Here is a 13258-nt window from a genome sequence, read left to right as displayed (position 1 = left end):
CAGCGGAGCCTTGCTAGTGGGGAAATCAGCGTGCCGGAGGTTGGGAGAGCCCAGCAGGATCTGGCAGTGGGGACTCGCTCTTTCAGTGGCCCCTCAAAATCCCTGCTGGCGTGGGAACGGGCAGCGCAGCCGGACCGTGGGCTGGACTAGGGCTGCGCTGTCGGGATGTCTGGGAGCACCGGGAGGCGATGGGAGCACCGGTGGGCTACGGGACGGGGACACTGCGGAGAGGCGGGAAGCAGGCCACGCCCCGCCGTGGTTGGTCACGCCCCCCTCCCGCCCACGCCCCGCCCCTCCGCGGGCGGCCCCGCCCCTCCCGCCGCCGCCCGGGCGCAGCCGGCGCAGGGCGCGGAGCCGCGGGCCGGGGCTCGGGGCGGGCGGTTTTGCCATGGTGGGTCGGCTCAGCTTGCGGGAGGTGCCCGACCTCCCGGACATGAGGAAGCGGGGCGACGCGGGGCTCGACAGCCCCGACTCCGGCTTGCCCCCCAGCCCTGGGCCAGCCCCTCCGCCCTGGCTCCTCTCCTCGGGTAGCCCCGACCGCGCTGCCACTAACGGGTTACCGGAGCTCGACCCGCCCGCGCCCGCCGCCGCGGTGAGTACTGGCACCGGTCGCCCCCCGCTACCCCCTTCCTGCAGCGCTGGGTGCCCGCCGCTGCCCCGGGGGCTCGGTCCCACCGCGGCAGGTGCTGGGCCCCGCGGCGTGGGGGCTGCCTGCCCCGGCGGGGCGGAGAAGCCGCTGCCCTTCGGAGCTTGCCGTGATACATCACCCGGGGCCGGCCTCAGGTTTTCCCCTCTGGCTTGCCCGCCCCGGCAGCCGGCCGCGCTCTGGGCCCCGCAGCATCCTCTGAGGAAAGGAGGGTGAAAAAGCATCCCCGAGGAGCCGGCACCGGGACGACCGGCGTGGGGACACGTTGGAAACAACTGACCCCCCTTTCCCTCCATTCCACCGAGGTCTCCTGCTGCTGCCATATCCCGTAGCACACCCACACCGGGAGGGAGCCTGCTGGGCAACCGGGGTGGCTGGGGCCACCTTGGGCCAGGGGAGCCAGTGGTGCTTTTAAAAAGCCACTGGCTTTTGCGGTTGGTTCTTGCTGATGCAAGGGAAGCCCCTGTCTCTCCTGTGTCCTGGGGTTGGGACGGTGTCACGGCACATCTTTGAAGACCCATGTGGAAAAATGAAGCCTAGTTATCCCAGAGTGACCCAGAGTAGGACATTTCTATGTTAAACTATGGTTTCAGTTAATAGTATCAGGTAGAGATGTGCTAGTTTTTTGCAAAAAGATTTTTGAATGTTGATGCTGAGCTGTTGGTACAAATACTTTGGAAACTGCAGATCTAGAGGCTTTCCTTTTCTACAGCGGCGCTGACGTGAAATTGGGAAAGGCTGTAGGAGAACCGTGTGTTGAACAGGAGAGATTCTCACGGCCCCCTTGCCGCTAAAGCATGTACATGTGCAGAGATGGCTTCAAAAACACAAGCAAGTTGCTTCCCTTTGGGGCTGCTTTGGGTTCCTTCTGGCTCTGGGACACTGCCGGGCCGGTGTCGGTGCTGCCTGTCCAGGAGAGGAGCCCGGGGACGCTCTGTAAATTGCCGCTCGGTGGGAATGAGTTAATCCTTCCCAACAGGTTGCGTGTGAACTAGACAGGTTGGGTTTAATGCCTTCAAACAGTAGCCACGGTGTAGCTGTCAAGCAAGGAGGTTGCTCACCATGAGGTGCCTTGCAATAGTTTCCTGCCGTGGTCATGCTGCAGAAATCTGCGCTGAACCGAGGAGCTGTATTTCTCTCTCTTTTTTCCCAGAGTGGCTCCTGAAATAAGCTCCTAGATTTAGGACTTTGATTTCCAGAAATATACCTTGCCACATCTCTGGTGCTGTAGACCAGCACCAAGTCAGAGCTGCGGGTTGAACCTGCAGGCATGTCTTGGATTAGCAGATTCTCTTACATGTAAATGTGAACATTGGCAGCTGTCTACCAAGGGCTAAATAAATGTGTTCTCTTGCAAATATACTGAATTGTAACATAAAAGGGATTATTTTTTGCATTTTTTTGCAGAATTCTGTGTTCTCCCCCAGCCCTGTTTTCTCCAGCTGCCCTCCAAGATTGTGTCCTTTATCCTTTGGCGAAGGAGTTGAGTTTGACCCTTTACCACCAAAAGAAATAAGGTAAATACTGTTTTACAGTCGTCTAGTTTTGAAGGAGTTAGCATGTAAAGGAGTAGTTAGGCCTTATCAGGGCCTGTGAGTCAAGTTAATTTATTTGCAGAGCTATTGTTCCATGCAGCTGTACATTCCTGGACCTGGACATTTGTATAGGCTGAAGGAGTGTTCAGCCTCTTTTCATCCCACATGTTTTTTTTCCAGGAAGACTTTTCTGTATTTTACTCTCCTGCTTTTACTTCATTGCTCCAAAATGTTGCCTTTCAACTGATTAACCACAAGGTAATCATGAGGGAAGATCTTCAAAGCAGCCATCTTTCTAGGACTGTTTTATTAGGGGAAAGGAATTTTGTTCTCGTAACCTCATGAGTTTGTAATAAACACTTTCTATCTTATCAGCTCTGGCTGGGTTGTGTGAACTAAAAGAAAAGTTAGTATTCAGAGAGTGTATAACAATTTTTTTTTTTTTTTAATGCGCTGCATCACTTCACAGCCTGTGAATTATTCCTTTGAACACCATGATTTGCAATAATGAGAAATGAAGGCTCACAGCTGATTACTGCGCAAGAAGAGGGAGACTGATACAATCAAATGGAAGCCTAATGCAGGGGAGGGTAGGAAGAGTCGATGCCCTGGTGAGGAGAAGGAGCCTGCACCATGGCTGGAATTGAAGGCAGTTAGCACTGTGGAAGAGCTAACACAGAGTTGTCACAGTGTGAAGGAGATGAAAACTTTCTTTTGCAATCCAGGCACAGAGGATTTTCTTGCCAGCAGAGTTTGATTTGCAAAGTGTAGTATCTTCCTGCCAGTTAAATCTTCAGAAGTTTGCCTTCAGAGAGTGCTCCATGCCGGGAGTGATAGCAGAGAACTCCTGTGTGACTCTTGGCAGAGGAGAACTGAGAAAATAATGTGTTCTTCCATGGGCTTGGCACTCCGAGGAATTAGGATGCTTAAGTGCAAAGCCTAAATGTGGATCTAGACCTCTGGGTTTAGGCACTGGAGTTTGAAGGAGGTTCTTAGGTTCATAGAGCTCAGGCTTAAAAATGAGGGACATGAGGATTGAGAAGATACTTGGTAGTGCTGGCAGCTGGACAAAACAGTGACAGTGCCGGGTGTGCTGCTAACGTAAGGCTTTTTCCTCTTCCGGTAAAGGAGTGAGTAAGACACCAGCAGATGATTTTTGCGTGATGTGGCTGTTGCTGTGTTGAGGTGGCAGATGCAGGGCTGAGGAGCCACCCCGGTACCCAATGGCTCTGCTTTCAGAAAATGCCATCTGCTATTCCAGAACAGAGCTCACACACATCTCTCTTGTATTTCAGGTACACATCCTCGGTTAAATACGACTCAGAGAAACATTTCATCGATGACATCTATATGCCAGTGGGCTTAAGCGTTTCCTCTTGCAGTCAGACGGTCATCTGTGTCCCAAACTGCACGTGGCGCAATTACAAAACGGAGGTCCACTTTGAGCCCCGCAACAAGCCCCAGCGTTTCACCAGCACCACCATCGTCTACCCGAAGCACGCCAAGACTGTGTACACCACCACGCTGGATTACAACTGTCGTAAGACCATGCGGCGGTTCCTCTCCAGCATAGAGCTGGAAACATCAGAGTACCTTGGGAACGACTGTGTCCTGGATGGTTGCTGACTGCCGGCTGTCTCTCTTGCTCTGATCCATCCCAGTCCCGTTTAACGTACTGTGCTAACTCTCCACTAGCTAAAGCGGGTACAGACCCTAACTTTCCGGTCAGGCTAAGGGAACCTTACCTGTCACCACCTCTTTCTCAGCTCTTAATTCCTGCTTTAAGCATCAGAATGGCCTGAACGCAGTTTTGGTGGGAACATAATTTAGTAAGGAACTCATTTCTTCACCTTTAAAGTCATGAATTCCCTCCCCTTCCCCACAGTGCAGGAAACAGATTAAAATAATGGGAAGTATTTTCTCAGAGGACAAATTAACAGATAAGAAAGAATGTGGAATAGTGCCTGGCAGGTGGAAATCCATTTGATGCTTTGTGGTGATGTGCAAAAATAAGAGCAGTTCACTCTCCTGCAGAGAATCTACCAGGTCATTTGGTTACAGATAGCCAGAACTGTCATTCGTTTCAGTTTAGATCATGAGACTTTTCTCTAGAAGAACCATCTCATGGAAATTGCTGGAAAAAGCCAACAGAGAAAAATATAGAATTCTGCATTTAACAGATACAAAAATGTTATCCTATGGCTTTCATATCTGGTTTGAAGGTGTGAGTTGGAAATAAAAGGAATTCTGAGTAGAACAGGAGATAAACTGCCAGGCAGCAGAGAAAGGATCAGGTAATTCAAGTTCTTGCGATGAATGGCGCGTTGTATCTTCTGTACTTGCAATGACTTCTGCAGCGCTGAGGTCTGTGTAACATGCTACCATTTGTGTGCATGTAGTGGACTTGTAATGAAGAATATCAGGCTAAAAATTATCCCTCTATTTTTGGAAAGTCAGGTCTTGACAACATGGTGGTGGAAAAACACCAGTGCCTATTTTTTACTGACATTGTACTATCTGCACTAAGGGAGTTGTCACTAGGAAAGTTTCAGAAAATGCACCATGTCTAAAGGGACCTAGAACAGAGGAGGAGACGCTGGGATCGGGTGTGAGATGCTGTCATCATGGGGGTTGTGAGGAGGTGGATGGTAGCAAAGGACAGGCAAATTACTATTGCGTAGCAAAATCCACAGCTGTAGCTCTCCTTCCCCATTGAGCTTCTCATTACAAAGGTCCATCTCCTCTCTGGACTTTAGTATTCAGAATGTCACTGGGTTGGGGTAGTGTTTGCCTGTCTGTAGGCTGCTGAATAACCCCTCCAGTCCCAAGTGCATGATGAGTTTGGGGACCAAAGGGAATAACTTCAGATACTATGAAAGTCTATCTGGATCTTACATGTATTAGTTTATCATGTGCTTTGATGAAAATAAGACAGCTTTCTTGCTTTACCCACATGTGGGTTTTTTCTATATTGACAGAGAGCAGTGTAGTGTGGAGAACATCTGCTTTTGGGAGCGTGGCTTATGTTGGTGGCTAGTGTGGTGTAGCAGCTCAGAAACGCTTGGTAGACTTGACTAGGCTGGACACGGCTTTTCCATGTTTCCAAAACTCCTCTGAGTTGTGGGTCACCTTCTGGTGCAACATCAGTCCTGGACCTGCTTTTAAAGAGGACTTTGCTAGTGCGTAGCCCCAAGGGTGAATTTTGTCAGTGGTGAGTTAGAAACTCGGGAGCTTGTTCTTGAGCTGTACTTAACGCGTGTTTGTGCAAGTGTGATGGATGGTGTGGAAGTGTACTCTAGTGTGAGCTGAAACAATTTGGAAGACTGAAAATGCAGCAAGAAGGAAGGCTTGAGTTTGTGTTGTTTGGGTTTTTTGTTGTTTTGTTTTGATTTTTACTTATTTATTAGCTCAGAACAGAACATCCCTAATCTGTGGTACTTGCTTCAGAAAACCAGATCCTCAAACAATCCCAGGGTGACAGAGGATGCCAAAGTCAGGTAGGCATTGCTCCAGAGTTGTTAAGAGCAGTGTGGTCTTCTCATTAAGCATGTTGGTTTCAGACTACAGTATTTAGGAGATGTGTCTTAAATACATGTTGCGATTCTCCCCTAAACATTGCTCCAAGATGTACTTGTGTAGCAGAAGGCACAACTCATCCCCTAAGTGTGTGGGGTTTCAGATGGACAGAACTTTGGGAAAGCTATTGCATCATTTTTCGCGTCGCAGTTTCGTGTACCTTGCTTCTGAAACATCTGGTGCTGGCCACTGCTTGACACAGGACACTGGAAGAACACGGACCCTGGATTGCTCCAACAGCACTCTTCCAATTGATTCATTTGCAGGAGATCTAAGAGACAATTATTTCAAGTTGTAATCATTAATTGTCCCTATTTAGAAATGAAATAACCCTTACACTATGGTTTTAGGATAAAGCACCTGATTTTTATAAAGCAAGCGAGCTTAATTATGTACCTCTTAAATATTTTAATTGGTAGAGATACCTTTTAAATTATTTATGTTCCAACATTTGCAAAGCTCTGATTAGCTCTGTGCAAGTGTTCTGATGTTTGTGATGTTTCCCACCCCCCTACTTCTAATTTTCAATTTGTCTTTTACTTTATTGGTAATAAATGATCAGAAAACCACCATATAGGGAAGTCTCTTTATTTTTCGTTCGAAGCTTTTCAGTGTCTATTATGGCATTTACTTAGAAATAAATACATAATACATTCTGCCAATCCCAGCTCCCCTCTTGTTTCTCTTATATCATATGTTGCTGTTGTTTACATAGTCTAGGAAGGCGTTTCCTACATAAAACCATCTGTATTAAAAAAAAAAAAAAAAAAGCACTGCCAAATGTTGTGGTTTTATCAGTTTAGTAAGCCATTGAAAAAGTGCCTTGAAGACAGCTGAAAATCCTCTCCAGTATGTAGTTGAGTTGTTAATCTGGTATAGCTTTATTTTTAAAGAGAGTTTCTCATATGGATGTCAGCATATCCTACAAGTGAAGTCCTTATCTTTTTCAAACACAACATGTATTTAACCAGACAGGGATTTCTTTTTAGTTTTGTTAAAAATGTCGATGCTCTAATGCTATGTTAGTAAATACAGCATAAAATAAGACTAGAATGTTATGCATTAAACTTTATAAAAACAAGCCAGATGGTTACAAACTATTGTTTATGAGAAATGCTGTAGTGATTTTCTGGATTCTTAATCTGTTCTTTAAACCTTTCCGAATTTGCAGGCGTGCTGATTTTGTTAGTATCTCTGGCAGAGTAGAAATGGATGCAATTGAACATCAGTTAATTAATTCATAATGGGATTTTTTGCTTACTTTTTTATTGTTCATCTGGTTATCTGCTTGCAAAAGCTCTAGATTTGCCCATAATGACATTATTGGAATCTGGGGAGCTTTGAAGCTATTCTAAAGCATGCCACTGCTCCTGCAAAAGTCTGTGCAAGCATTTGAGTGTCATGTAGTGTTTAAAGTATTGAACAGGAGAAAAGCCATATATAAACATCAGTTGTCATATAAAAGACAGTCCATTTGAAGAGCCATTAAGAAAAAATTTCAAAAATCAAAACAGTAGTTTTCAAGAAAAACTTTCTTTCCTTTCAGATGCGCCATCTAACTTCCAAATACTTCCTTTAGTGTGGCCTGGGATATTTTCCTTTAATATCGTAGTAACATTCTGTATGAAAGCTGTTTCTTTACTATGAGAAGCTGAAGTAGGAGAGTACAAGGCAGTGTACTGCTTGATGTGATTTTTCAATCCATATTTGCTAAATGGGCTTCTAGTTAGTACCTACCATGACAAGGATAAACCCATTGTTCTAGGTGTCCTCCATTTTCCTTGTATATATGCTGTACTTCTCTAGAATGTCAAATCTGAGGGTCTGACACAATGAATTTTTTAATAACAAAATAAAATACTGTACCTACCAATTAAATCACAAGCCAGGAGATGAGGGCTGGATTCCAATACTGATTTTGCAACTCGCTCAGTTTCAAGGTCAGTTTGTGTGCCTGCAGATCATTTTAGCCTTCAAACAAGGTATTGGGTAATTCAACTGCCCACCGTGCTTCCCCATCTGCCGCAGGGGCTGTGCTTGCTGGTTTCATGACCAGCAATTCGGGATATGAATACCCGAAAAGCTCAAGTGTAATGGAGTGAGTGTTCTTTTGAAATAAACTAATAGTAAAAACTAGGGATACTCTAGGGCAAACAGGCAGTATGGAAAGGAGCACTTTTAATTGTTGAAGTAATCTGAGTTGCATCCATATTTTAACTAACAGGTTGGTTTGTTTTTTAAATAGGAGTGTCCTGTTCTCCGCAGATACAAAAGAGTGAGTAATCGGTACAAAGGTGCAGAACTTGTTGAGAGATTTTGGGTGACACCACTGCTTGCAGCTCGGAGACTGTGCTAGCTCGTTCAGCATTCAGGACCAGTTCACGCTTGCTCCTCTGGAAAATAACTGCAGCAATCTTTATGTACTGTGTGATTGCTGCTTGTGCATGACGCCCTGTGACGAAGTAACGGGGAATGCCTGGCAGTCGGGCATGGCTCAGCGGGCAAATGTTGCTGGATATACGATTCATACCGTTTCCTTCTGTTCATCTTATAGATAAGTAGCCTTTCTTCCTCTGCTACAGGATCTTCAAGAATCCCGTCCCATCGAAGGCTTTCATTAAGCTGAGCAGAAAGACCTTGATCTGTTTGACTAGAGTCCAAAATGGTGGGAGTTGATACTACAATCTTGTTTATTTCTGCATCCTCCTGATTCTCTTCTGTATTATTTTGGGCTGAGTCAGGGTTCCTCCCAAGACTTGCGATTTCAAGCAATGGAGGGGAGTGGACCTGCTGCTTTCTGGTTTTGTGGTGGTGTTTATCTGTTAAAATTATAAATGCTGTTAGCAAAAATGTATGCATTGCCTCTGAGGCCTTCCTGCTTATTTTATAAAGAGGATGATGAGCCAAGTGCTTGCTGTGCCTTTACATGCCCATTAAAAAGAAACCAAATTTATAGGAAAATAGTAATGGCCTAAAAATCTTATTTTTAAGTAGGAAATGTATATTTATCTGATTGGCTAACACAGTGATTCTCACACCTATAAAACATATTTATTGAGGCTGTAATGCGTTAATAGCACTTCTATACTGGCATCAAGTTCACTGTGCTTGTTTAAATTCAGACAGGAAATTGATTCTTATTTGTTGGAGATTTTTTTTTTTAAGCTGTTATCCATTAATACAGCAAGCAATGTGATAGTTTTTTTATTAATAGTACAATTTCTGGAAACTTTCAGGCAACTTTTGTGCTAAAATAATGGAAGTGAACGGCTATTCCTTTACATGGAAGATTTTTTTGAAACTAACCTCCCTTTTCTGTAGCTATAACTGCAACTCAGCCCCACTGATGGGAAGTTAGATCAGGACTGTGACTCACACCCATGGAACGGCAAATATTTAAACAACTATACTGTAGCTCACCAAAAGAAAACCGCTAAATATTTACAGCATCCCAAATCTTAGGCAGTTTATGAAATTTCCTACTTCTTGACAGATGTCTTATGCCTCCTACTGCTTATGCTGTGTAGTTACATGTAGTCAATCTTTTTTTTTGGGGTAGATTTGTAGCTATATGTGAAAGTATACATAGAAACAGACTACAGGTTCAGTGAAAGGTTTTAAAGTGCCATAGATGATTTCCTAGGGAAGGTTGTTTTTTCCCGCCATGGGAGCTGTCCTACAGGATGGAGGGAGAGCCAAGCACCATGTCCTCCGGCCAACATGGGACAGGTGAATCCAAGCTGCCTTCCTGCTGGTACACATGCTCCAGCTGCGTGTCCCTTCATGTCTGCGTGCTACTGAGCTGTGGTCACGTACCAGCCTGCTGCACACGCGGCTTCACCTGACGACCCCTTCCCAGTCCTGCCCAGACCCTGTGTGAGGTGTTTTGGGGACAGACACAGGGAACAGGGTGGCTTTGCGGGGGATGGCAGCCAGCCCAGCTCACCTGCCCGTGCAGTGGTGGTGGTGGCAGTGGCAATCCTGCGCGGCTGCTGCTGCTTCTTTCTCCGCGGTGGCTTTGTGCCGGGTGCCTGCGGTAGAGAGGGGCATGGGCACCCCCTAGTCCCCCGTCGCCTGCCCACACTGCTCTGCTGCCCATGGGACCCTGTGGCAGGCCTGGCATGGCCTCCCACTGCAGCCTTTGAGCCTGGAAGGGGGCAAAGGAAATAAGGTCAGCAGCCCTGGTCCAGTCTGCCCCCTTGTCCATGACCCTCCTCCGTCTTCCCTCCCCTCAGTGCCTTCCCCCTCCACCTTCCCACAGATTTTGGCATTCCATCTTCTCTTCCCCTCATCGCCTTCCTCTTCCATCTCCCCTCAGCTCTTCCCCTCAGTGCTTTCCTCCTCCAACTCCCCTCAGCTCTTCCCCTCAGCTCTTCCCCTCAGCGCCTTCCTCCTCCATCTCCCCTCAGCTCTTCCCCTCAGCTCTTCCCCTCAGCGCCTTCCTCCTCCATCTCCCCTCAGCTCTTCCCCTCAGCGCCTTCCTCCTCCATCTCCCCTCAGCTCTTCCCCTCAGCGCCTTCCTCCTCCATCTCCCCTCAGTGCCTTCCTCCTCCATCTCCCCTCAGCTCTTCCCCTCAGCGCCTTCCTCCTCCATCTCCCCTCAGCTCTTTCCCTCAGCGCCTTCCTCCTCCATCTCCCCTCAGCTCTTCCCCTCAGCGCCTTCCTCCTCCATCTCCCCTCAGCTCTTCCCCTCAGCGCCTTCCTCCTCCATCTCCCCTCAGCTCTTCCCCTCAGCGCCTTCCTCCTCCATCTCCCCTCAGCTCTTCCCCTCAGCGCCTTCCTCCTCCATCTCCCCTCAGCTCTTCCCCTCAGCGCCTTCCTCCTCCATCTCCCCTCAGCTCTTCCCCTCAGCGCCTTCCTCCTCCATCTCCCCTCAGCTCTTCCCCTCAGCGCCTTCCTCCTCCATCTCCCCTCAGCTCTTCCCCTCAGCGCCTTCCTCCTCCATCTCCCCTCAGCTCTTCCCCTCAGCGCCTTCCTCCTCCATCTCCCCTCAGCTCTTCCCCTCAGCTCTTCCCCTCAGCTCTTCCCCTCAGCGCCTTCCTCCTCCATCTCCCCTCAGCTCTTCCCCTCAGCGCCTTCCTCCTCCATCTCCCCTCAGCGCCTTCCTCCTCCATCTCCCCTCAGCTCTTCCCCTCAGCGCCTTCCTCCTCCATCTCCCCTCAGTTATTCCCCTCAGTTCTTTCTCTCTCCATTTCCCCTCAGCACCTTCCCTTCCACCTCACCTTCCCTCTTCACCGCTCCTCCTCTCAGCACCTTCCCTTCCATCCCACCGCTGCCTTCCACTTTCCTTTTCCCCTCCACTCCCCTCAGTGCCCGCCCTTCAGCAAGGTCTCCAGGGCAGCCATGGCGCAGCAGCAAGCCTGGGCCTGCCTACTTGGCCAGGGGCCCAGCGCCATTGCCCTGTGTGAACAACCATGTCCAGCACAGATTTTGTTCCCTGTGCCCCCCTGCATGTCTAGGTCCTGGGGCTTGTCAGAGGTAATATGGCCACAGCAGAAAGTACTGGCTTGTCTGACATAGTACAGCCCTGGCAGCAGGTGAAGTATTGCAGGGATGTGGGGTTTGCATTACAGTACTGCTGCAGAGGGAAAAATCAAACCTGAATCAGTTGCAGGGAGACCAGCTATTGGGGTCCTTCCTACCCCTTTGCAGTACTTCAGCCCTGTAACTGAAGGTGCTGAGGGAAACTCCCTACTCCGTTCCCTCCCCTCCGCCTTTCCTAACATCAGAGGAGTGGAAGTACATGTGGAACAACTTCTGAGGTGGCAATAGCTCTCCCAAGTGTTTTGGAGCCAGTGCAGTCCTCAGATCTCCTGCCCTTGCTGCTGTGTTGTGTTGGTGAGTGTTTTAACCGCCTCACCAGGGAGAGATTAGTGCATCTCCATCAGAGATGAGCCTGGACAAAAAGCATTTGTGGGAACACTAGCAGCAGTCGCTGAAGCAATGCACAGCCTATTTGTCATCCTCTCCCTGGAAATAATAAGAGGTTTAATCCTGGTTTGGTTGCTTCTTCCCTCTCGCTGCCTTCTTCTTTCCTCCTCTCCTTCTGGTCTATTTAGATGTGAAGTTTGGCAGACGCTCACGGTTGCATTCAGACAGGTTGTGATGAAATGAGGCTCCCAGGAGGCTGCTCCCACAGCAGATCCCTGGGCTGCAGGCAGCACTTCTCCGACTGCCGCTAATGGTCTGATTTCAAAGTGTCAACAGCAGGGGTTTCGCAGTGATGGTTATTACTAATGCTGTACAGCAGCCAGCAGGTCTCCAAAGCCTGTGTGTGGATGAAAGGGATGGTGACACGGGGCAAAAAGGCAAGGAAAACAGCAACAGCAGTGATGGGATGTAAATAATTCATCCAGACTGAAAAGTGAGTATAATATTTTTGGAGAAATACTGAGGGAAGGGTATTACTTGTAGCTAGAGGTGGTTGTCACTAATTTTATTATGATAAAACCTGACTTGCTAGCCAAAATTAGAGTCCTGTGGTAGAGGCTGGTCTGAGCTATATACAGAGAAAATCATCTTCTGACAGGTCCTCCCTGGAGTACCAGGACAGGTAGGACCAACGTTCACTTGGTTAACCTGCCCTTTCTGCTGCTGCAGTTGGCCAGGAGGTTGCTGGGTGCTAAGGTGCTCCCCAGCAACAGCTAATTTTATTCTGAAGGGACATATTCCCCAGGCAAATCCCTTACCCTCTTACTGCTTTCTGTCACTTTTCTCTTTGTTCCCTTTTTCTGTTTAGACTGAAGTCTCAAATTCTGCCATGCCCAGTGCAGCCTGACTCCAGTCTCAGTGGATGTTCTACCCACAATTCACGGTAAAAATACTAAGAACAAACTTTTCACAGTCCTCTGAAGGTTTCACTCTGACTTGGAGGCATATATCTTTTAAAAATAAACATATAATGAATTCATAAAATAGAAGTTCAATACTTAAACCTTTGCCAGGAAGCATAATTGCATTCAAGCAGTAGATCTAATCTATATGTATATGGGTTGTTAGATTTGTCTTTCAATTGGCTTGAATATTCCTACTGTCCTCTTTAGCTTGAGTGTAAAATGAAGGAGACGTACCATTGTACTTGCTTCCTTTGATGAGATGGGGTGTTATGATGACCTCCACATACTCTATAAAATCCGGGTAATGCAACAGGCAGGTGCCTCTGAGAGGAGCTTTGTGAACATGCCTTATATCCTGGTTGGAAAAATTAGTAATTTTGTAAGCAGTTATATAGATCTGGTGACACAAGGAAGGAAAATTGCAAGCCTTAAATTAAAAGTCCAGCCTAAGGTGGATCTTCACAGTTGGAGGGTATATGTATATGTGTATTTTTATCAGGACATCAAACCTCAGATATATAACCCGTGGCTGCTGGGGTCTAACTCAAATAGCTTTTGTTTGGTGGAGGGGTGTGTGTGTGTGTGTTCTTGGTGCACATTTTGACTTCAAATGCAACTACACTGAGAAATTTCTGTGGATTTCCCTGTGGAACCAGTTTACTCCA

The 13258-nt window shown here is 47.5% G+C and overlaps 1 protein-coding gene across 1 annotated transcript; it reads left to right on the top strand.

Moving 5' to 3' along the window:
- Positions 1-312: 312 nt before the first annotated feature.
- RFLNB (refilin B) lies at positions 313-6331 on the top strand. The gene is made up of 3 exons (XM_033004857.2): positions 313-592; positions 2054-2163; positions 3477-6331. The coding sequence occupies exons 1-3, from the start codon at positions 389-391 to the stop codon at positions 3805-3807; spliced, it is 645 nt and encodes a 214-aa protein (XP_032860748.2). The 5' UTR covers positions 313-388; the 3' UTR covers positions 3808-6331.
- The last annotated feature ends 6927 nt before the right edge of the window (positions 6332-13258 follow it).

The sequence above is a fragment of the Tyto alba genome, unplaced genomic scaffold (genome assembly GCF_018691265.1).
Source record: "Tyto alba isolate M040663 unplaced genomic scaffold, T.alba_DEE_v4.0 Super-Scaffold_19, whole genome shotgun sequence".
Lineage (NCBI taxonomy): Eukaryota > Metazoa > Chordata > Aves > Strigiformes > Tytonidae > Tyto > Tyto alba.
Note: the sequence above shows the minus strand (reverse complement) of the source record. Positions and strands in the feature narration are given on the sequence as shown.

Bases quoted from the DNA above. Each gene is read 5' to 3' on its own strand.
- RFLNB (XM_033004857.2), top strand. From the start codon at position 389: ATGGTGGGTCGGCTCAGCTTGCGGGAGGTGCCCGACCTCCCGGACATG. The intron at 593-2,053 runs GTGAGTACTGGC...ATTTTTTTGCAG, and splicing joins CGCCCGCGCCCGCCGCCGCG to AATTCTGTGTTCTCCCCCAG. The intron at 2,164-3,476 runs GTAAATACTGTT...CTTGTATTTCAG, and splicing joins TTACCACCAAAAGAAATAAG to GTACACATCCTCGGTTAAAT.